The 24,781-nt window shown below is 42.9% G+C and overlaps 1 protein-coding gene across 1 annotated transcript in view; it reads left to right on the forward strand.

Moving 5' to 3' along the window:
- hs3st1l1 (heparan sulfate (glucosamine) 3-O-sulfotransferase 1-like1) overlaps positions 1-20,462 on the forward strand; it is a 45,593-nt gene extending 25,131 nt beyond the window's left edge. Inside the window, exon 2 of the mRNA XM_080449957.1 lies at positions 19,192-20,462. Coding sequence (XP_080306083.1) covers positions 19,436-20,362 — 927 coding nt within the window. The 5' untranslated portion in view covers positions 19,192-19,435 and the 3' untranslated portion in view covers positions 20,363-20,462. The remainder of the gene's footprint in view (positions 1-19,191) is intronic.
- The last annotated feature ends 4,319 nt before the right edge of the window (positions 20,463-24,781 follow it).

Genomic DNA, 24,781 nt, shown 5'->3' on the forward strand with positions numbered 1-24,781 from the left:
CGATGCTCTTTATCCACCCCTCTCCCACCCCCTTCGCCTTGTGGGGATTTCGTTTTCTTTCTTTTTTTTTCTGCTCGAATGCATCGCTATCATTTCTACAACCGCAGCCAGGAGTCGAATCATTCGAGTGTGCTTGGCATCCGGAAGAACATCACAGAAGGTCCAAAACTCTAAGCCCCTCAAGTCCCGTAGTGTTGAATACATATTTGGCATGGCAGAAAAAAACACTGGCAGAGCTACCGGGGTGTGTGTGTGTGTGTGTGTGCGTGTGTGTGTGTGTGTGTGTGTGTGTGTGTGTGTGTGTGTGTGTGTGTGTGTGTGTGTCTTCCAGTATTCCAGTCATTCCAGCAGTCATCGTGCCAGGGTAGAGGTTTTTCCATCTTATGCACACATACACCAGCTGTAGTTTGATGTTATTAAGCACGAGGTATTTATGTGCATTTGCGGTTCAAAGAAACACAGATGGTCTTGGGGTGATGTAAGGTGCGTGTACTTTAGTGTAAGGTACTATATCGTCTGTCTAAAGCTTTACCCATGAGTCTCGATGCTGTTTGTAAGTGAGTCTAATGCATATTCCATTGAATAATCCCTAGGCTCTCCTACTACATGTTCACAAAACTCTGAGATGCATGTGGCCTTTTTTTTTTTTGCACTTCCCCTCAAGGCCGTGACATCTTTGTGAGCAACCAAAGGGCCTTGCCATAGTTTTTTCTTTTCTTCTTCATTAACCCATTAAGGCCGGGAACGCATCTGTGTGTCATTTTTAGATTTCTTTGGGCTATTCAAAAATAGCAGATATACAAGCTCATATCGCGGCACCGAGTGCCGCGCTATGAGCTTGTAGATCTGCTATTTTTGGAAAAATAGTGAAAATTCGTGGCAAAATCTTGGATTACCGGTATATATTTTTTAAGCGAACATTTGTAATATATTTAGTTCCAGGAACCCCCAGAAGCAAAGATTTGAGTTATAAATGTCTGCCAAAAACAAAACACAAAAATCAAATATTTGCACAACTTTTCATGATTTTTCAAAAATAGCAGATCTGCAAGCTTGTAGATCTGCTATTTTTGAATAGCCCAACGAAATCAAAAAACGACACAGAGACGCGTTCCCGGTCTTTAAGAGTTAAACTATTCATCACATGGGCTCCATCAAAGATTAACCATATCCTCACAAGTTCATTATGAGATGCCCTGCTTTTTATTACATGAAGTAATTCATCCATAATATATGTGTATATTGCAGGATGCCTGTGAGACAGTGGAGGGAGAGACCAGCCTCAACGAACGTTCAAAAAACCAGAGACCTGCAGAGAGTAGATGAGCTTGCTGCATTTGTTTTAATGGAGTTGGCATTTAAGAGCTGGATTATGTGTTAACTTTTCAAACAAACAGCAGCCTAATTACTTTTGCGTGGAGTTCAAAGTAAGGATGTGACGCAAATACCAGAAAGGTATTCCGAGAAGAAAGGTATCATTAAATCCATCGGTACTAAAGTAAATTAGCTTTATTTCCGAGTTGGCGTTTTGGACGGCTCTTGCAGTTCACCAACTCAGCTTCTGCAGAGCTTATAGGTGCTTTTATTAGAAGTGGCAGGTTGAATGAAGATCATCAGGCTCCCACACTGATTGAATCCTATCTCATCATCCGTGTTGTCTCTGCCCGGCCACGGATCACTTCCTGAGTGAGTCAGCAAGCCTCCGTGATTGGTCGCCTCCACTCATCCAGGGGGGTGATGAGCAAGTCAACCTATTTTGCTCTGCCAAAATGCCTCCTAGGAATCCAAATGATGTCAGTCGATGCTCGGAATAAATCTCGGTACATTGACAAATGTCAAAGCCGAAACTGGGGGGAATGTCCGGGGCATTGTGTGCAGCGAGGTAACGGAGAAGGCTGAAGCTGTCCCATGTCAGTTCAATGTGCAGTCATTACTTCTGGATGAACAATAACATGTTTGGCTCAGGGAATATTGCCATGCCAAAATGACAGAGGCTGTGGTTCTCTGCAGCAATCAATTTGTTGCATTTGGACGCCTTGTGTTCTTCTGCAAGGAAGTGAGTACACACACGTCGCAGCGTCGTCGCGCACGCACGCCCGCACGCACGCACACACACACGCACACACACACACACACACACACACACACACACACAGCCTTGTCACTACAGATGGTAGTTGGCAGAAGGATTTGTAATTGGAATAGGCTGCTTTCTGCATTGAAGTCCGATGCAGGAAAAACTGCTGAAAAGAACTCTGTACTCTGCAGGCTTAACGAGAAAGCACAGGAGATTAGAGTTAAAACACCACAATTAGTGTCTCTACTGAGGGCACATGTGTCTGCGAGTGTGCCAGTAAATGGCACATTACTCTCCCTTCCATTCCATAATGAATGCCTTTTTACCGACATGTGGGTGTGAATTGGGTCATCATTTAAATCACACTCCAGAAATAGACAAATAATGTTTGGGTTTAATTGTATATTTTATTTTTTCTATAGACAGACTTGCAGTTTCTTTCTGAGCTTCGACCTAGCATCTCTGTTGACATTCACCAATAGGGAGCTACTGTATTGAGCTCTCAGATAAAAGATAATTAGTGAGACAACCTGCATCAGCTGCTGTGGTTTGTTTTTAGAAACATGTTAATGCGTTTGTAAATGCACCGTATGACAATTCCAATTTGATGATTTGTAGATCTGTGCCCTGCATATCAATACATAAAAGAAAGTTGTAACGGTAATGAAAAGCTGTTTTTTCTTTTTTTATTGTGGCAAATGGTGATTCTGTTAAGTCTTAAAGTGCGTAGCACATCGTCACTTCCATGTAATCAGAATTCTGAAATGGATGAGATTGTTTTGACACATCAATGAATATTTAGTGTAAGCACCTACAGCTCACAACCCTTTCTAGGAGTACAAGAAAGGATAATCAGCATTTCATGTCTGAAGTGAACCATCCCCCAATCTTAAAGGAGAATTCCGGCAACACGAGTTGCCAGGTTCTGGAAAGAAACAAGCATCCAGTGTTAAATCGTTCGCCATTAACGGTAGCCTCGCAGGAAGTTTCAGCGCATGTTTGACTATCATGAGACTCTACAATGAATAGTTGTAGAGAAAAAAATAACTTTGCATCGGTTATAATAGACGAATTTCCCTAACCCACGCGCTCCCATTATGACAACGGAGGGGGTTTAAAAAATGACGACAGGGGAATCTATGGAAAAAAGAACGCCACTTTTTACGTCGGTAGGTGAGTAACGAGACATCAAAGACAACACTTAATTTGTCCGGAATTCTCCTTTAAGGGCACATGGAGAGAAGGACATGCATAGATTAACAAACAAGAATTAATTGGACAACATATCCAATCAATATATTTTCCAATAACTCATACCCAATATCAACAACGTTTTAGAAACGGGGACAAACCGCAACCACCAGTCTTTGCAAGCACCTTCAGAGAAAAACAAGGGCAATGTTGCTTACAATAAGCAGACATGGCAACCAATCATGATGCCTTGCAGAGCCTTTTTTTTTACCAAACACACCCCCCTTTCCACAGCCACATTTATACAAGTTAATAAGTAACAGATTAGACTTTAAACATTTGCTGGTCAGTGTGGCATCTATGATACTCCTCCAGCAGGGGGCCCCGTAGGAGAGTCTTACTATGACCTCCTGCCATAATATGGTAACTATGGAGCTCACCTTGCATCAGCTGAGGGAGTGATGTTCTGTAAAACAGTGGTTCTCATCCATTTTCACTGAAGGAACTCTAAATGTGATATATGTTTGGTCGTGGACCCCCATGCACCCCCCCTTCACAACATGTCGAGCCCGTAATAAGTTGTCCTTAACCCTTTAAGACCTGAGAAGATTCTAGAAATGTTTTTTAAATCCTAACAGATTTTTGAAAAAAAATCAAAAAAAAAGAATTCACGATTTTTCAAAAATAGCAGATCTACAAGTTCATAGCGCGGCACTCGGTGCCGCGCTATGAGCTTGTATATCTGCTATTTTTGAATAGCCTAAAGAAATCTAAAAGTGACACAGATGCGTCCCAGGTCTTAGTGGGTTAAGTTGCCCCATTCTGTCATCGCTTTGCTGTGTTAAAAAGCCTCGGTTTGACTTAGTTGCACACTGGTTTTGCCTGCTGTAAATAGCAGATCTACAAGCTCACAACGCGTCACATTCGTGACGCGTTGTGAGCCTGTAGACCTGCTATTTACTGAGCACGACACCGGCAAGTATAAATCAGGCTTTAGCCAGCAAGCAGCTTTTAAATGAATGGCAGTTTTGGGTTAAGTGCTTTGCTCTAGTGGCACCTTGATGGTACTGTAGTTACGGAGGCATGGGGGAGAGCATTACTCATTCACTTCCTCCATCCTGATTTTCATATCTGGTCCCAATATTCAAATCAGGGCTTTGTCGAGCACATGCTCACATTTAGAACCTTCAAAGTAGTGTCATTTCATTGTTTATTACTAGAGTATGATTGCTTTCTCGCTACCATTCTCTTAAGCATATAACTAAAACACCAATGGAAAAAGTCCCAGTGCAGTGTTCCAAGTAATGGCAGCCTCTCTGCTATTTGCTTATGGCATCATGTTCTATATGAACACTAGACAAGCCCATTTCTGACAGTAAAAAATAAAAAGGCCCGAATGGTGTTTTTAGCGTTTTATGTTTTTTTTTCTTCTCGTTTGCCTATCTCACAGTCCTGAGAGAAAAAACTCAGAATTCAGAGATATGAAGTCAGAATTGTGAGAAGAAGACTGTATTCAGTGGCTGAAATGGGTTTGCGTACGAAACAGATGGTGTTGTGGAGAGTACTTGTTATTATTTACTCTCTCTCTGACGTCTGCTAACCTTTCCATCCGCACGTCTGTCTCTTGTGGAAGTTTGACATTCCTCTGCGTCTGCACATCTCAAGGCCTCCTTTCACAATAAGCTTCCGTGTTCTTCTTATTTTTATATATATCAGCACACTGGCTTGCAATCAATCATGTATTGGTTTTGTTAGGAGTTCACCCTCACACCCCAGAAATGTAATATCTCAATAGTTTATTGTGCCTACAGTGGGGCAGGAGGACTGCAGCCCAATTGGATGAATTATAAGGAAGCTTTGTTGTGTTGTAATGAGACCATTTTATTTCTGTTCATGTGATTCACTCACATCAGTGGGTATTCGCAAGTGAGTAAGGGACCAGTCGAAATTTACATAAGGGGGGGCATGGAGGAAATGTATGTGCCCTGATCTAAAATGCCATGACCCTCCCTTTGACAAAAAAAAAATCAATGACCCTCCCCAAGTGATTACAAAAAAAAGAGTAACCCTCCCCGCCTAGAAGTGTCACGATATATTGTGTCACGATATAGCCTATCGTGGTATTAAAATGTGATGATAGGTATTGTCATGATGTCATACTGTATCGTAATATTTTTTTAATTGTTTTTTTAATACAAAAAAAACACGTTCTTTTTTTTTGCCGGTGAAAGTTAGGAGTTTTTACTGTATGATATGAAATGTAAAGCTTATCATAATCATAGTAATTATTAATCATGTCCTCCATCATATTCAAGGTATTTTGGAGAGAAATGAAATAGACTCCAGTCAGTCACTTTCAGTTTAAAGCACTGCAGAGGGGAGGTGTTGTGTGTCAGCTGATGCTCGTTGACGCTCGTTAATGTGACATGCATCTGCACTCTCAAATAGGCCTACATCTAATCTAAGATTGTATTATACTGTATCTGGTATTATAGATGTTTTTTAGCTGTTGGAAATAACTAGGCTGCACTTGGTTGGTAAAGTCCAGATGACAAAAATATGAGGTTTGTGGAATTTATAGTTATGCAGTCTTATATTATATTATATTTGTTATATTAGTGTCTATCTGTCCTCTGAAACAATGGGTTTATAGTTAGTGAGAACTTCACTTCTCCATTAAGCTTGCACAAATGTATTTATTTGTGTACAAAGCACTTTGTAATTGTTTCTAACTTGCTTTATAACGTTATTTATAAGATGATGGCCAATGTTGATGATACATGAGAAAAGAACATTAATAATATATCATATCGATATCATGCCCAACTTCATGTATCGTATTGTGAAATTCTTGACACCCCTAACCCTCCCCATCAAATACAACATGACATTTAAAACTGATATGTCCAATGTTTTGCTTTCCACATTGATTAGAACATTGCTGTAGTGTAGTCAGTCTTGCTAAATGCACAGTGTATCTGTAGTAGTGGTAGCAGAATGGATAGTGTTCTCATCTTACATGTGGGAAACCCATTGAATCCTGGTCAGATTGAAGAAAGTTGAATATTTGGTAACCAGTAGTTTAAAACTTTTGTCACTCTGCCCTTTTAATTATCAACTACAGTGACTACAACTACACTGTTGCCTACATAAAACAAATTAGGCTATCAATTATGGCCTGATGCTTCTGGTTTTACTTGTGGAGCTATAGGCATCTATACACAACTGTCCATATAGATCCACATTAATCACATGCACAGAATTACTTCAAATGATTATGAATATCCAGTTATAGTAGGCCTATTTATAATGCATCTCTCCAATAACGCCTGTTGAAGTTTTGCTTAATTGTTCAACCACCATCGTTAAGACGCTGAATAGATTTGACTGGGTCGTTCACACTCGCTGTGCGTTGATGGCTTGTTAACGACCGTCATTGATTCTAAATAGACAAGGTGTTACTTGATTTGAATTCTTTGTATCCTTTGAAATGGAGAGGGGTCATTGACCACTGTTCTGCTGTACTAAAAAGGTATATAAAAACGGACTATTTTATCAATTCAAAATTGCATGACCCTCCCTTGGATTCAAAGTAAAATTAGCTGACCCTCCCTTGGACCAAAATTAGAAAGGCATGACCCTCCCCTATTTTCCTCCATGCCCCCCTTATGTAAATTTCGACTGGTCCCTAAGAGGATTTTTTTTCGGTTGTTATTCTAGATACTACTGTATGAATTGCTAAAACTGTAAGTTGTCATAATTGAAATGAATATATTGGGCAGGGATCCCACTGTGCAGTAATATCTATCCATTATTTAAAACCCATAGTGCTTGTGGGATTTCCAGCTAAGAGTGGGGAGTGGGAGGGAGATGTATCCCAATGTTTTCCCTATGCAGAGGAGGACCCCCAAATTGCTATAGCTTCTGGCTAATAATATATATGTAGAGAATTTATTTTATTTTAATTTCCAATTGGCCCCCTGCTCAGCCCCCACTTTGAAAACCTGTGTGGGGTGAAGTGCAGGAACAATAAGGGCAAGTTCTGTGGAAAATATAATTAAGGCGTCGTGGATTTACTGTGCATGTCTGTGCATCCTAATTATTTGGTTGGAAAGGATCACTGGATTATACAGCAGGAACAGCAATGTTCTGCCAGAGATGAGAGAAAAGGTAGACCTACAAATCACATTTTGTGTGTGTGTGTGTGTGTGTGTGTGTGTGTGTGTGTGTGTGTGTGTGTGTGTGTGTGTGTGTGTGTGTGTGTGTGTGTGTGTGTGTGTGTGTGTGTGTGTGTGTGTGTGTGTGTGTGTGTGTGTGTGTGTGTGTGTGTGTGTGTGTGGCTCTCTAGGCATAGGCCCCCATTGTTCTACAACAATAGGTGATTTCTCATCCATGTACTGCAGGATGTTAAAGCTGCAATGTTTCATATTTTCTAAATGCGAAAAAAGTCAATATAATGATATGATACTGACCAATACTAACCATGATACTGACCGCGATACTGACATGATACTGACATCTGACCATCATGAACATGCACCCACGCCCCATGTTGCATTTTTTTTGCAGCTTTTGATTGGGGCCCATGTCTCACCTATCTATCACTGCGTCTGTTAACTAGCGCTCACAGGATTTCAAAGAGGGGGCTGTGGCTGCCAGAGGTGCCAATTAGAAAGGAGATGAAAATGAAAAGATGAAAAAGAGATAAATCATTTAAAAAAAAGTTGATATAAAATTGTATTTAAATTTAATTTCAAATTCAATTCATTCAATTATTGTGCCAGTTTAACCATCTTTCTACCTGATGCAGAGAAATGGTCAGAAATTTGCAAGACTATCTACAAGCTCACGACGCATTGCAGTAGCTTGTGGATCGGCTATTTTCAGTTTTTTATTTTAAGATGACCCTTTGCAATAGGGGGGCCGCAGCCAGAGGCTATGGCTCTCTGAGGGTCGTTGGCATGGAAACCGTTTGGGAACCCCTGAACTAGTGGATACTATATAGCTTGCTAGGGCAGGGCTACTACTGAGCATGGTAACAATAACAAGCCCAGGGAGCCTCGGCACAGGCCAGTGAGCATAATTCACGACATTACACGGAACAACGCAGGACAAAGCACTACATTATGTACGTTGTTGTGTGCATGCAGACTCCCCACTTTCCCTGCTCCGAGATTACAACCTCTGTGACAGCCAGCCGCGCGCGTGTGTGTGCGTGTGTGTTCAAAAGGGGCATGGTGTTTTCAGTATTGGTTTATTCGCCATTGAAAATAGATGTGCATTAATTTGTTACAGTAGCTTATAGTTTATTCGTGCAAAGTCTGAGGGGGGGTCCACACATTTGAATCGCTAACTGTAATACTCACACCTGACTCAACCTAAATGATTTTTTGGATATTGTAATTAAGCTCAATCGTGCTAATAATAGTTTTGTACTAATGTTTCCCTAATTAGGTTCCATTAAGAAAACACCTGCAATACCTTGCTGTCTGCCACAGTTAACACATCCACCGCCAGAGGTTAATCTCATAATGTACTCACCAGTGCCAAGGTGTTTTTGTTGTTTTTTTGTTTTTTTCATGTCGCCATAGATCTTGTTAAAATCCTTAAGATTGAGCCGTGAACGGTCTGTTTACATCCGCGAGATCTCCCTGTATCTCCCAGTGAAGACCGCATGTCAAACGGACTTCCATGACTGTAGTTAGAGCGGATTACGTTAAACAGTGAAATGCGAGGAGAAAAAACTACAGGAAGAGAATTGAGTTTCAGTTTCGTCTGTAGAATGGGAGCGGGCGTGATCGTCGAAACCGGATCCCAAATAATTCTATTTCCTGTCATCAAACCGGAAACGGAAGTGGATCAAAAAAATTCCGAAAGTGCACCCGGACCGCGCATGCGCGAAAAGACCGCAGCCCGTAGGACTACGGGCTCGGCGCTTAACCGTTGGATTTAACGGCCCGTAGAACTACGGGCCCGGCGGTAAAGGTGTTAATGGTTAAGGGGGCGGTAGCCTGCTGAAAATGAATGAGGGTTTTGTCCTCTCTCCTGCTATAGATGTATAGAGGTGGTTGTTTGGGTTAATTAGAGGGAACCTGGTTTCCTGCGGAGCTGTGAGACCTCTTCTTTGGCTTGTGGGGATATGATGAATAGCGTGCCTCTGCGGGCCAGGGCTACGCCGCTAGCCAAGGCTTTCGAAGCCACATGCATGCACTATAGATGGCAGCTCCTAAGCCATAGGTGATTTTTGAAAAGAAGCAGCAGTTCGTGAAAGACTGGCACATACAGTACGTGCCTGCTTCATGAGCCTGGCCCGAAGTCGCTGAGGTTATTGTGTTGACAACGTGCAGCGAATGTCTAGTCCATATGGGCATATCTGTGCACGTGCTACGGACAGCTTCTGCCACAGAGGCAGACACCGCCCGCCACAACTCTCTTTGTGTGTGTGTGTGTGTGTGTGTGTGTGTGTGTGTGTGTGTGTGTGTGTGTGTGTGTGTGTGTGTGTGTGTGTGTGTGTGTGTGTGTGTGTGTGTGTGTGTGTGTGTGTGTGTGTGTGTGTGTGTGTGTGTGTGTGTGTGTGTGTGTGTGTTACGTACAGTACATATACAATATATATATCAGTGGTTCTCAAACTTTTTCATGTCAAGGACCCCCAAATTGACACTTATGAGCCCGCGGACCCCCATTTGAAAAGATATGCTAGGGACCCCCATAAGAGAAGATTTTTTTTACAGCTCTAGCAGTGATTTTCAACCATTTTAATTTCAAGGACCCCCATTTAATGGCATTTCTATTTCTGGGAACCCAATTTAAATTGTAAAATCAATGTTAATGTAACTCTGAGAGTGTACAAATGGAACCAAATGGACCCGTTAGGGTCCATTTGGTACATACAGACCCATAAGGGTCAATTTGGTTCCTAACTATCTATCATTTAGTTGGGGACCCCCTGGAACTCCCCCAAGGACCCCTGGGGGTCCCCGGACCCCACTTTGAGAACCAACGGTATATACCAAATACATACAGTATACTATTAGGTTTGGGTGCATGTTGGGTCATTTCTATGATGAGAAAGATGGCTGGGTTCAAATGTAATAGTGCCGGGGTGAGGTTGATTTGTTGTGTCATCTTTCAAGCCATGGTCCACTCCACTCAGAGTTATTAGATCACAAACTCCAATCACAGAGTACCCTCTGCCTTTGGCCTGGGACCACCGATCTGTACTATATAACCTACCACCACCCCCCCCCTCAGTATTCAGTCCAAACAGTCTTGGTTTAAGTGGTTGGCCAGATAGTTTGGCTGGTGTGTGCAGAATGAAAAGCTGTGAAAAGATATGCATCAAGTACTGAATAAAGCAATAAGGCCCAGTGGGATGTGGAAAACAATGGCTCCTTCCAGGTGGCGGTGCGCTGTGAGAGGAGAGGGGGGAATTGGATGAGACAGGAGGCTCGTCTGGCTGCCTGGCTGTTAGCATTGGACTTGGCAGTTCTCTGCCAGGGAAACGCTGACAGGCAGGCGTGCCTGTCACAGCACATAAGTGCCTCCGTGCACAACCCCCGGGCACTGTAGGGCCAGGTCCATTCCTAGAGCTCCCAGGCTCCAGGCCTGCGCTTTGGCTACAGATCGTTGTGTAGCACTAGGGCATGTGTCACTCCCTTTATGTGGTTGAAAGACGGAGCGGTTAGGGTGAGAGAAGCGTCAGTGTGTGAGGACTTTGTAGGCGTGTGCATTGAGCAGAGATTTATGAAGAGATCACTTGGATGTTTGAGGTACTACGACTGTATTCATTTTGACTCAAATTACATCCATCCGGGTTATGGCACATGAAAACTTAACGTGACCGAAATGGATCACAAATGCTCTGAATATGATAATTAAATTGGGGAATTATGCCAGTTAAGTCACTTACTGAATTGTCAACGTGGTGCAACCACCATTCAAGCAGCCATTTTGCATATTGTGCAATAATACCATGTGACAGGAAGTGATATCAAGAGAGAAGGACCCCTAATGAAGCTAGCTGCTGCATGCTACCATTAGTATCGCTCTTTAAAATTGTCAGTATCATGGTCAGTATCATGTGAGTATCATGGTATCATGTCAGTATCATGGTCAGTGTCAGTATCATGGTCAGCATCAGTATCATGTCAGTATCATGTCAGTATCATGGTCAGTATCATGTCAGTATGATGGACAGTATCATGTCAGTATCATAGTATCAGGTCAGTATTGTGTCAGTATACTGACATGATACTTACATGATACTGACCATGATACATGATACTGACATGATACTATCATGTCAGTATCATGTCAGTATTATGGTCAGTATCATGTAAGTATCATGGTCAGTATTATGGTCAGTATCATGTCAGTATCATGTCAGTATCATGGTCAGTATCATGGTCAGTATCATGTCAGTATCATGGTCAGTATCATGTCAGTATCATGGTCAGTATCATGTCAGTATCATGGTCAGTATCATGTCAGTGTATCATGGTCAGTATTATGGTCAGTATTATGGTCAGTATCATGTCAGCATCATGGTCAGTATTATGGTCAGTATTATGGTCAGTATCATGTCAGCATCATGGTCAGTATTATGGTCAGTATCATGGTCAGTATTATGGTCAGTATCATGTCAGCATCATGGTCAGTATTATGGTCAGTATCATGTCAGTATTATGGTCAGTATCATGTCAGTATCATGGTCAGTATTATGGTCAGTATCATGGTCAGTATTATGGTCAGTATCATGTCAGTATTATGGTCAGTATCATGTCAGTATTATGGTCAGTATTATGGTCAGTATCATGTCAGTATTATGGTCAGTATCATGTCAGTATCATGGTCAGTATTATGGTCAGTATCATGTCAGTATTATGGTCAGTATCATGTCAGTATTATGGTCAGTATCATGTCAGTATTATGGTCAGTATTATGGTCAGTATCATGTCAGTATTATGGTCAGTATCATGTCAGTATCATGGTCAGTATTATGGTCAGTATCATGTCAGTATTATGGTCAGTATCATGTCAGTATTATGGTCAGTATCATGTCAGTATCATGTCAGTATCATGGTCAGTATCATGTCAGTATCATGATTGTGTTTATGGGCCGGCCATAGCTGAGTGGTTAGTGAGCACACCTGGGGAGCCAGAGCCCCTGGTTGTCCCAGACCGATTCCAGGCCAGGCCAGCAATGTGTCGATGTGTGTCCCTGAGCAAGACTCTTAACCCCTAATTGCTCCCGGGGCGCTGACTCTCTGAGCAAATGGCTGTTCACCGCTCCTAGTTGTTGTAGGATGGGTAATGAATTTCACCTATGTGCATATATATACATATATACATATAATGTGACCAAAAAACACCCCAAAGGAGTGGGGTCTATTCTATGGTCAGTATCATGTCAGTGACATTTTTTTTCACACAGGCGAAGCCTGGGAGCCAAGATCCTGAGATTGATGTCACTGACCATTAGCATTTTCCCGGGACGTTTTGGTAATTGGCCCTTATTCCTGGGACGCGTGTGTGTTTTTTTCCTACCCGATCGTAGTAACTTGGCAACGCCCCCTTCTGTGACACGCGCAGAACTGCTTCGCCCCTAGTCACTGCATAAGTGTCATTCCAAGAGGTTAGCACTGGCCGGCTTTCCTCCATGGTGGAAAATAGTAGTGCTCGGTGCTGGCATTGACTATTTCTGGGGGGGGGGGGTATAATTTACGACTCCCTGTCCCTATCGGTACGTAACTCGAACGGCGCTTATAGTCGGCTCTAGTGGACTTCACAGCGTTCGTTACGGCGACTCGCTCGGCGGTGCCTCTCGTTGGTCAAGTCCACTAGAGACGCACCTCCGTCGTTGTAATAGTTTTTTTGCCTCACTACTCACTAACTTCACATTAGGGGCTGTAGTCTGTTCCTCGCCAAGTGGGCCGAGTGGTCCACTTCGCTGGGGGCAACAAAAAACTATGTTGCGATACATTTTAGGTTAGATAGAAAAACAATGGCGGGAGAGAGATTTGATCCCGGGGCCACTGGGATTGTCAGTCTAATGCTTAACGTTACACGCCACGAAACCATGTGGTGTTGCAGGGGTTTGGGAGTTTAGACCGGGAAAGAATCTGTGTCATTTTTAGATTTCTTTGGCTATTCAAAGATAGCAGATCTACAAGCTCATAGCACGGCACCGAGTGCCGTGCTATGAGCTTGTAGATCTGCTATCTTTTTTTTTTTAATCGTGGAAAATGTGTGCAAATCTTTGAATGTATATATTTTCAAAGTGAACATTTGTAACTCAAATCTTTGCATCTGGGGAATTCTACAAATGTTTTCTAAATCCAGAACAGAATTTTAAAAAATGTATTTGATTTTTTTTTCTTCACTATTTTTCAAAAATAGCAGATCTACAAGCTAGAGTAAGTAGATCTGCTATTTTTGAATAGCCAAATAAATCTTAAAAATGACACAGATGCGTTCCCGGTCTTAAAGGCTTAATTAAACGGCCCGCTCATGTGAGAGGCAGTTTTGCATTGACAAGTTACTACGATCGGGGAGGGAAAAAGCACACGCTCCTGGGACACAAATTGATATGTCACCACATTCGGCACAACACAGAGAGAGAACAATGGAGCAACAGCAGCGTATTAATGATAGCTTTCATTGAAAACAGTGGAAACAGTATGAAAACAGTGGAAACAGTATGATCTCAATTAGGCCTACATGTGTTAATCACGGCCGCTTACACAACATAATATACCGTTGCCAAAAAAAGAAGCCAAACACATGCATTTCAGCAGCACCGGGAATGAACAAATGAACAGCAACGGACAGATACACACACACACACACACACACACACACACACACACACACACACACACACACACACACACACACACACACACACACACACACACACACAAAGTATATGGAGATTTGACACCAAAGGTTGAACTAACTATAGCTACACACCATGAAACAAAAATAATCAATGCCACCTAAATTATTTTGTAAAAAAGGCTAACGTGAACACAAACCATAGGTCAGTGGTACTCAATAGGCGGGCGGACCCCCCTATCTTTGGAGTCCGGACTCTGGGCAAATTGTCGCAAATTATACTTTTCATAATATATATTATTTGTATTAACTGCAAGGTGTTAATTACCGCAACTCAAAAGTCTCTGTTTCATGACACTGCTTCTTTGCGTAGTCCAAAACACTACACTTGTATTATGGGCTGTCATCTCATGACAACAGCTCGTTGAGGAGCAGACAGGTTGTTGATTGGGGTCATTGATAGTTTAGAGTGCCAACCTACTGTGCTACAACCAGGCGGCAAGGAAGCGCCGCTGGATTTGAAGCCCAGGAAGTGATTCTTTTAATGAGGTTTTGGCCAGACTTTACGCTTGATTTTATTACCTTAGTGAACATTTTCATGAATTTCACAAAGTATTTTTTTCAATTATCATGATATTTAGTAAATTATGTAGGGTATGCTTCTAGGGCTTCTACTGGTTCTACAGAGTGAAAGACCCGCCCTCACTGCGGTTGCAGGCAATAGCAGTCGTTTCCTTTTTTCTTTTCGGGACCGGTAGTTCCAAGATGGCGGATTTGAATTTGCCGAACAAGTGTCGTCAAAACGGGTCTATACAAACCAATGGGTGACATCACCGTTCCCTTTGTCCAGATTTTTACAGTCTTATCTATGGCTACAAACCTACAACCAGTACTTTTAGTTTTTTGCCAGCAGTTTTTAGCAACAGTAGAAGCCTAGATGTCAAACGTGAATGAGAATGGCTAGAGGAATGGACTGAACAATAGCTCAGAGGCAGTGACACAAAGAGGCAGTGACACATTTGAACTGATGTCAAACAAAAAGCGGAATTGACAGGTAAGGTCATGCACCCCACTCTCTGATTCCACAGCAACCAGTAGAACTGAACTACTGTCTGATTTAGCTGTGACAGTGTGGATGAGTCCACTGACTGACACCACTGACCTTACACATTGCAGCAGCCAAATAAAAAAAACGAAACAAAAACGGCACATGAAAAAGATAGTAGCCTACTGTCTTTAAGGGAATAAAATGAAGTCAATACATGTACTGTATATACAACAGCCTAACAACAGCAGCAGCATACACAACAGTCCTATAGGCTACTTTAGTTGTACTTATAGAAATATATACATAGAGTAGATGTGTGGCTTGACCGACCGGGCCTGTGTGCATCGGATGTTTTTAATTCAAAATCATTCTTGTGAGAGTTATGAGTGCATAAACAGTATTGCCTTGATTTTGTGTGTGTGTGTGTGTGTGTGTGTGTGTGTGTGTGTGTGTGTGTGTGTGTGTGTGTGTGTGTGTGTGTGTGTGTGTGTGTGTGTGTGTGTGTGTGTGTGTGTGTGTGTGTGTGTGTGTGTGTGTGTGTGTGTGTGTGTGTGTGTGTGTGTGTGTGTGTGTGTGTGTGTGTGTGTGTGTGAGAAATGTGACACCTTCGTACGATGAAGTATAAATTAGGCTGATGGCCATGGAGGCTTATGGCTCTGGTATCTCCAGCTCAGACAAGCTTGCCGGGGCGTACTGTATAGTCCAGTCATTTCTAAACAGCCTCTCAGAGGCAATTGAGGACTCTGCTAATTCACCCAACCTTGCTTGGCATATACTAGTTAACCATTTACTGTTTTTTGTTGTTGTTTTTTTTCAAATATTTTGTATTGATTTTTTGTGACATACATGACATCTACTTTCACACACATTCATACACATATACCCCTTGCACTTGCAATTCAAAAAATCAAAAAATCATCACATTGTGTTACACTTTCTTAAATAAAATAAATAGTTTAATAAAATATAATTTTCAGTTTCCTTCTCTCTTAAATAATAATGTCCATAACGTTCATATACGTTTCCCAAAGCTGTTCAAACTCATTTATCTTTCCCTTAGTTATATATGTTAATTTTTCCAGTCCAATACAACTCATGAGTTCCTTGTGCCATGTCCTTAGTGTTGGTGCCTCCATATTTTTCCAATATAACGCTACAGCTCTCCTGGCTTGGAGGAGTCCAAAATCTAAGATTTTGGTCTGGTTTGGACTTTGTATAAAGTTCTTTGGGTAGATTCCCAGTATACAGAGTTTCGGACTTACAGGAACTATAATTTTAAATACATTTGACAGACACTTTATGATTTCTTTCCAAAATATCTGCATCTTGGGACACTCCCACATACAATGAAATAACGTTCCTTTCTCAATTAAACATTTAGTACAGACATCTGGAATATTAGCGGACATATGATGGAGTTTGACAGGAGTTATATACGTTCTCATTAACCACTTATATTGGAGTAATTTAAATCTTGTATTTATTGTCTGCTTTTGCGCTTTTAAACACGCCTGTTTCCACTCATTGTCATCAAAACCATTTACTGGTTAGTATTTGAGACCTTTTTGACGAGAGTTGATCATTGTTATTGACCTTGAACATTCAGCCTTCTCACCCAACAAGTAAGGGATTACCTGGGTATCATAATGGTCAAGAAGTGAAGCTCTGTCTCCACCACTGCTTGACTGCACAGTGAGAGCAGAGCCCGTCCTCTCTGGGCAGCCAGGTTTGCCTGCCTTTCTCGATGTGCACTCTGTGTCTGTGCATTGTTAAGATGTTTCTCAGTTTATTAGTCACCGTGGTCAAATATTCAGCCACGGTGTACTGTCTATTTAGAGCCAGGGAGCATTCAAGTTTACCATGGGCTTTTGTTGTTTTGATCAAATGGGTTTCATAATTTCGTTTTTGTTGAGAGATCATTTGGTTGGGTTGGATTTGTCAAGAAATATCCTGATTATTAGTAGTTTTAGGAGGGTCTAATCTGCTAGACTGTTGAGCATCAGGACCAGATGACTGAGGGGCCTCTATTTTATATTGATCTTTTGGCTTTTGAGGGACGCATTCGGGTCACTCATTTTAGGTACTCTCTCACTTTCATTGTACAAATGGTGCAAATGTCTTTTCAAATGACATGAAACCAACTTGACAACAAAATGTACAAAATATATATTTTTTCTATTTGTCATCTTGCCAACCCAATTTTGTCACTGACTCATATATTTAACCTCTCTCTCCTTCTCCAACTCTCTCTCTCGCACCACTGATATAGAAACATACGTTTTTCCAAAAACTTAGGATTTAGAAGACATTTGTAGATGCGTTCCCGGATTGAATGGGTTAACATAATTCTCTCTCTCTCTCTCTCTCTCTCTCTCCCTCTCTCTCTCCCTCTCTCTCTCTCTCTCTCTCGCGCTGGTCAGCTCTGGTCTGAGGTCACACACAACAGAAACTATTGCCTAACAACAGTGAATTGTGCTGGCAGTGCTATGGTGTCAGGAATACCTATCTATTGTATATGTGTCTTCATTCCAGTTTCAAGAAAGGTGGTTTATGTGTCTTCATTCCAGTTTCAAGAAAGGTGGTAGGACATAGATAGAGAAAGAAAGAAAGAAAGAAAGAAACAGAAAAATGGGTCCCATATCAACATGGGGAGTGTGACACAGAAGGTGCATACGAGGTAAATAGCAGTGGGAAATGTTCACAACACCATTCATTGCATTAAAAGATCAACATGCCCAAAAGCTATTTAATTAAATCATTGTAAAATGGAAAATAAATAACTAAACGGGGAAGGGGAGAAGAAAGACATTAGAAGGTGATGGTTATCTTTTTCTTTTATTTAGATCTAATTAAAGCTCAGCTCTTGAACTAAACTCCACAAACTGTGTGTGTGTGTGTGTGTGTGTGTGTGTGTGTGTGTGTGTGTGTGTGTGTGTGTGTGTGTGTGTGTGTGTGTGTGTGTGTGTGTGTGTGTGTGTGTGCGTGTGCGTGCGTGCGTGCGTGCGTGCGTGCGTGCGTGCGCTCTGACAGGGAGCATCATGGTTTGTTTACATTACCTAACCATGACCTTTTTTTGCTGTTTGGCTGCATGTTTGCATATCCCAGCCCAGTTGTTTTGACTACCCCCATGTAAGCAGCACTCCTCTCAGCCTGGTTTGCTCCTTAAAGCAAAAGTTTCCAAAGACTTAAATTTATTCAAATGTATACCTTTCACTCCACTTGGGAGGGGGGGAGGGGGGGTTGTATATGGTGATACTGAAACTGAAGTCTCTCTGGGCCCTGTGAAAGAAAGAAGCAAAGCTTAATCTAAACTTTAAAATATAAAGACTCCCTTTTAAGGTCGAGACAATGTACCGGTGAATTATAATGTTTCCCACGATTTTTGAGGGGGAAGTTGGGCAATGCTAGAAGTCTCATCTAATACCCTTAATCCCGCTCCTTGTATCTGCTGAATTGCATGACCCCTATATCGATCTTCCTTGGCATGTATAGGAAATCAAAGTCACCCAGAAGTGGGAACTCATCTGATTTCCTGCAAACAAATTCGCCCTTACGCCTCTCCTTACGCCTTCATTTCAGTGTTCCAGGGCGGATGTTAAGTGTATTGATTCAAGTGAGGATTATGACCTGGGTAAGGGAAGATGAAGTGCTCAGGCCTCGTCCCCTGGCTTTCCGCCACACTTGAATATTCCAGCCACACGTTCTAATGAGCTGTCTGGCTGAATGTTTTTCCGCCAGAGAGGAATTTCATTATCAATTGGAAGTGAAGTGACATTATCGAAAAGGAGAGGAGAAAGCAGATTGGGGTAAGAGAGAGAGAAGGGATAGAAAAAAGGAGACTGTGTAAGAGAGATGAATTGAAATTGAGATGATCCGTTTAAAACTTGACACATACTGTACTGTACATTGCAATAACGGCTGGATTGCTGCGTCAGGTGCTGCGGCAGGATAATGTGTAGACGCTCCTCGCTGTGCTCTGCATTTCTTGAAATCTGAAAGTCTTTTCTTTTGTTTTTGTTTTTGTTTGTGTTTCCTACAGATGTGCTGTGGACCTGCGCTGAATCCGTCGTCTCCCCGTCCTCTATGTTCTCCGGTTCAATGGCAGACAAAGACTGTGCTTCCCAGCTCGGTGCCTGACAAAGAGACAGATCTGCTCCACAGTTGAACCACAGAGAAAAAAGCGCTCAGTTCTCTTGCTTCTCTCTCTCCGTCTCTGTCGCAAAAACACCACCACCACCCCCCCCGGGCATCTTCTGATCTCCCCACTTCTCACTCTGTGCATCATGACTTGTTTCCTGGTATCTGCCCTGCTCCTGGTTCTCCAGACGTACGCCGCCCCGCCCGGGTTTGTCCGGGCTAGCGTCGGCGTGGACCGCAGCGCCGGGGTGTCGGCCAACGCCTCCGGAGAAGTACCTTCGCCTCCGCCGCCGGGGACGAGCAAGCGAGCCCCTCACAGCATCATCATCGGGGTGCGCAAAGGGGGGACGAGGGCCCTGCTGGAGATGCTGGACATCCACCCGGAGGTCGCCGCCGCCGCCACCGAGGTGCACTTTTTCGACTGGGACGAGAACTACGCCAAGGGCTTCGACTGGTACCGCGATCTGATGCCCTACTCTCACCCGGACCAGATCACGGTGGAAAAAACCCCGGGCTACTTCACGTCCCCGCTGGCGCCGGAGCGCATCCGCGCCATGAACTCCTCCATCAAGCTCCTGCTGATCCTGCGCGACCCGGCGGAGCGCGTCATCTCCGACTACACCCAGGTCTACTTCAACCGGCTGGAGAACCACAAGCCGGTGCAGGCCATCGAGAACCTGCTGGTGCGCAACGGCGCCCTCAACACGCGCTACAAGGCCATCCAGAGGAGCCTGTACGACGTCCACATGCGCAACTGGCTGCGCCACTTCCCCCTGGAGCAGATCCACATCGTGGACGGGGACACGTTGATCCGCGACCCCCTGCCCGAGCTCCAGAAGGTGGAGCGCTTCCTCGACCTGGCCCCGAGGATAGTGTCGTCCAACTTCTACTTCAACCAGACCAAGGGGTTCTACTGCATCCGCAGCGACGGGAGAGAGCGCTGCCTGCACGAGTCCAAGGGCCGCCCGCACCCGGCCGTCAACGGCACCGTGCTGCAGCAGCTCCGCTCCTACCTCCGAGAGCACAACCGCACCTTCTACAGGCTGGTGAAGCGTTCCTTTGACTGGCAATAAAGGGGACCCCGATCGCATAAAAAAAGGACTTGAAGAAGACGCTATTTTACCTGTGATGAGGACAAATAAAGGGGATCAGAAGCACTTTACGAACTTGACATTTAAAACACCCCCTTTGAATAGCCTCTTAAAGGGCAAGACCACTTTGGTAGAGGTTTGGGTTGTGTAGTTACCTTGCCATGATGTAACTCCAAAGGTTGGCAAGAAATAAAAAATAATTGCTCCATGGTAAAACAGCTCTCAAAGTCACTATTTTAGCACGTAAACGAACGCAAACAAAGTTGATTCAGACAATATAGAACATCACCAAACCCAGTACTGTTTTTTTTTGTAATAAAAATGTCAACTTCCTGTTGATTTTGCCATTTTAATAAGTAGAAAACCTGGACTGGATCCGCGGATCCGGATCCAGATCTTCAAATAGTAAAATCAACAGGAAGTTGACATTTATATTAAAAAAACAAACAGTACTGGGTTTGGTGATGCTCTATAGTGTCTGAATCAGCTTTGTTTGTGTTCATGTATGTGCTAAAAGAGTGACTTTGAGAGCTGTTTTACCATACAATGTAAGTCAATGAGGAGCATATTTTTGAATTATCAATTTCTAATCAATGGAGCAATTATTTTTGATTTCTTGCCCACCTTTGGAGTTACATCATGGCAAGGTAACTACACAACCCAAACCTCTACCAAAGTGGTCTTACCCTTTAATATAACTCTGCTGTCGACTGTGGTTGCAGCAGGGCAGATCTGTATTTATTACATAATAAGAGGGACGACAAAACGAAACAAAACATGAAATTGTAACTACGGGCATAAGATAAAGTGGGGGGGGGGGATTCCTAAGCTCAAAGATCATTCTCTCTGTGCCGAAACCAGTTTTAAGTGATTGCATATTGAGATGAATACAATTTTGTGAAGCTGAGCATTTTTTCTCCTCCTTGTTTGATATTCTTGTTCTTAATAAACCGTTCTGCTTTGAAACATACCAGCAAGGTGGCATGTTTCTCTCTTTTTCTCTCCCTTCCCTCAAGCCCCACAACTTGAGTTATTTAGGGAGCATGCTAAAGGTAGGCAGAGGCATAGAATAAGCCCTTTGAATCGCTGTGGTAGAGGGAGGACATTAATGCAAGAAAATGGTTGCCCTGGAGCTGTGCTTTAGTAGTACAGGAATCACTAATAGCTTTGGACATTGAAGGTAGCCTGTGCCCGCAGCTAAATCAGATGAATCTCCATAGTCAGCAGGCTCGGGTCTGGGGAGCTCCTCTTGCATTTCACCGCTGCCCCGCTCAACAATTTGCTCAGGTGTTTGACATAGCCATTAAATTATATGCTTAACGGGTCTCTCGAGACTTCTACGAAAAGGCAATTACATCACAATGTTATATCGGCCATTTCTTGCTTTTCTTAAGAGTAGACATGCCAAAATTGCGTCTTGCTGACTTTTTTCCCCCCCGGTATGCCGTTTTTGTCGTATGACGCGAGGGCATTCGATGAAGTATAGATTAGCCTTTTATTAGTGATCTCTTCTCGGAGGTGTGTTTATCGCACGCTTTTCCCAGAAGCATCTTGTTGTGCCCTGCTCATAGCGGATAGACATGGTTCATGTTTCCTTCATTGATTACCCTTTAAGCAGCAGCCAAAGCTACCACCCCAGAGGGATCACTGATGTTCATGTGATCTCCCCTCTCTTGTCTGCGGGCGTTGGCACGGCCTGAATAGGCACTAGTACTCCCCAGAGACGAACAGTCATCAATGCCCCGTTGGATCTATTTCGAGGCAAATATAACAGGGTGTCTCGCTGTGTGCACAAGAAGTGATCATCAATAGTGCCATTTCTATCTAATTTGGGGTGGAAAATGACGAGAGCTAATTGTAAGCTATGCTTCTTATGCTGGAAAGAAAATAATTCAGTTGATCTCCTGGCAGCCTTGTATTGCTGTTACAGAAATAGGCAGTATATATTAGGGCTCTGGGATCAGGGTTGCCAGATCTGCTTATTATAATTTCCCCGCAAGATTTTATTTGAAAATAGCCGATCAACAAGCTCAGAACGCGTCGCGACGCGTTCTGAGCTTGTAGATCTGCTATTTTCAAATAGCTGATGTATATGTTAAATTGCTCATGTGGCCCATAGTCGCTTCTTTTGGGCTGGTTTTCCTAGACCTGGTTGCTTGTTTCTCTCACAGAATCTGGCAACACTGTCTGGGATATGACTTCAAATCCATATTATCCAGATTATTTCAAACGTGCCTCGATTGCGATTAATGAACAATTATAAACATAACAAATAAAATAGTGAAGATTGCAGGTCTTCAAGCTCACAACGTGGACACGCAAGCTTGTAGATCGGTTACTTTTGCTATTTTTGTACGCCGACATTGTACAACGAAGTATAATACAGGGTAAAGTGGCTAATCAGACTAATCGGTTTATCAGTATATATCAGTGGTGCGCAATCTTTTTCATGTCAAGGACCCCCAAAATGATATGTATTTGGCCGCCGACCCTCATCTCAAAATATGTTGTCAGGGACCCCCAGAAGCAAACATTTGAGTTACAAATGTTCGCTTTAGAATATTTGCAGGACATGTCAGCAAATATTCAAATATTTGCACAAATTGTCAACATTTTTCAAAAATAGCAGATCTACAAGCTCGTAGCGCGGCACTCGGTGCCGCGCTATGAGCTTGTAGATCTGCTATTTTTGAATGGCCAAAGAAATCTTAGAAATGACACAGATGCGTTCCCGGTCTCAATGGGTTAACCCACATGAGCCAGATTAAGTCGGGTGCAGGTTCTAAATATTGGTTTAGATATATTTTCGGTTAATAACCCAGCTCTAGTATATATGCATGCCTAAAGTTAAATGCATTGCCTGACCACTGACCTTCAAAACACAAAAAGCCAGACAAAAGCCAGCAGAACATGTCAGTATTTATCGAGGCAAATCCTTGTATTCGTGACCCAAATGTGTTATGTTGTTGGAATCCCATTATGAATAAACACGTCGCTCTGTACCCTTACACTTTTTCCTCACCAGGGGGCACATGGACCCCAGGGGATAACAGGAGGGGGCAGTGTGTGTGTGAGTTAATGTGTCCAGACGTGCTCATTCCCAGAATCCCCTCTTGTCAGTGCGCACACACAGGTGAAGAGACTGGGACAGTTACCTTGTGACCCTGACCAGAGCCTGTCTGCTCTCGTGTCCGTCACCCAGCCACTCACCTGGAAAAGAACACACTGTCCAGTCTGCCTCTCAGGGAGACTGTTTAGTGCCATGTTGTGCACTCGTGCGCGCGCCCACACACACACACACACTTCTCTTTTCCCCAATCACTGCCAATGTGTTACACTCCAGGAGCATAGTGATTCCACAAAGTAGACGGGCAGGGAAGGACAAAGAGGACATGCTTTGCTAGCAGTGTGAAGGCTGTTGCTAAAACATTGATTGATTTTTAGTGATGCGATGATGGGGAATCTGAAATGCATTCTTCTTCTTTAAAAAAGGACAATGAGACTTATTTGTGGAAGAGAAAATAAAAATGTATCACATGGCCTAGCCACAGTGGGGCCTAGCCCTGTTGGTCAACAGACCATCTTCAGTTTATGCAACAAAAACAAGCCCAAACATTGCAGGAAAATACTAGCAATTGAATCGCTTGAGTTGAGACCAACATTGTTCTCTTAACCACTAGCTGTTCTCTTATTAATCCGCCTGTCGCGATGTGGCGCGCAGCGAGGATATACGAAGATTATACGCAGACATTATGGAAATATCGTGACGTACTTTTGAATTCTTTGGAAGGTTCTTTCCTCTAATGATGACATAAAATGTCAAAACATTACTACACATTCCGTATGCTCATTATCTGTGATAGCCTATAAGCTGTCACTTTTTTTTATTTTAAAACAAAGACTGTCATTTGTAACCTTCAACTCCAGCAAGTTACTTTAACTAATGGCCACTATTTGAATGAGTTGCATATCATTGGATATGTCTGCGATAATTGCCAACCTCAACTGTAATTACAGGTCTGAGGGGCGGTGTGAAGCAATCTCCTCTGGACCTTTTGGCTTGTCTTGTCATTCTAGAAGCTTCTAATGATCTGTCTTTGGATTGTGATTGATGAAGCACTTAGCACAGAATCAAAACCCCAAGCAATGTTCGCTGCTTGCTTGCTAAGCTGTTTGCGAACCAACAGCTGCTGTAATTGTGTGATACAAGTCTATTATGGTGATGTCCTTGATGTGGATTAATGACCTCCATGTCAATATTAGGAGTGATATACTAATGCAAATAAACAATCAGCTGACACGCCTCGATAGGCACATGGGGGGGAGGCGGGCGGGGAGCAGTATGACCCAGTGGAACCCAAGAGTCACTTTTTCTTTGTTCAAATTATCTGCGTTTGATTA

This window comes from Gymnoscopelus braueri (genome assembly GCF_963280865.1).
Source record: "Gymnoscopelus braueri genome assembly, chromosome: 14".
In the NCBI taxonomy this organism is placed as follows: Eukaryota; Metazoa; Chordata; class Actinopteri; order Myctophiformes; family Myctophidae; genus Gymnoscopelus; species Gymnoscopelus braueri.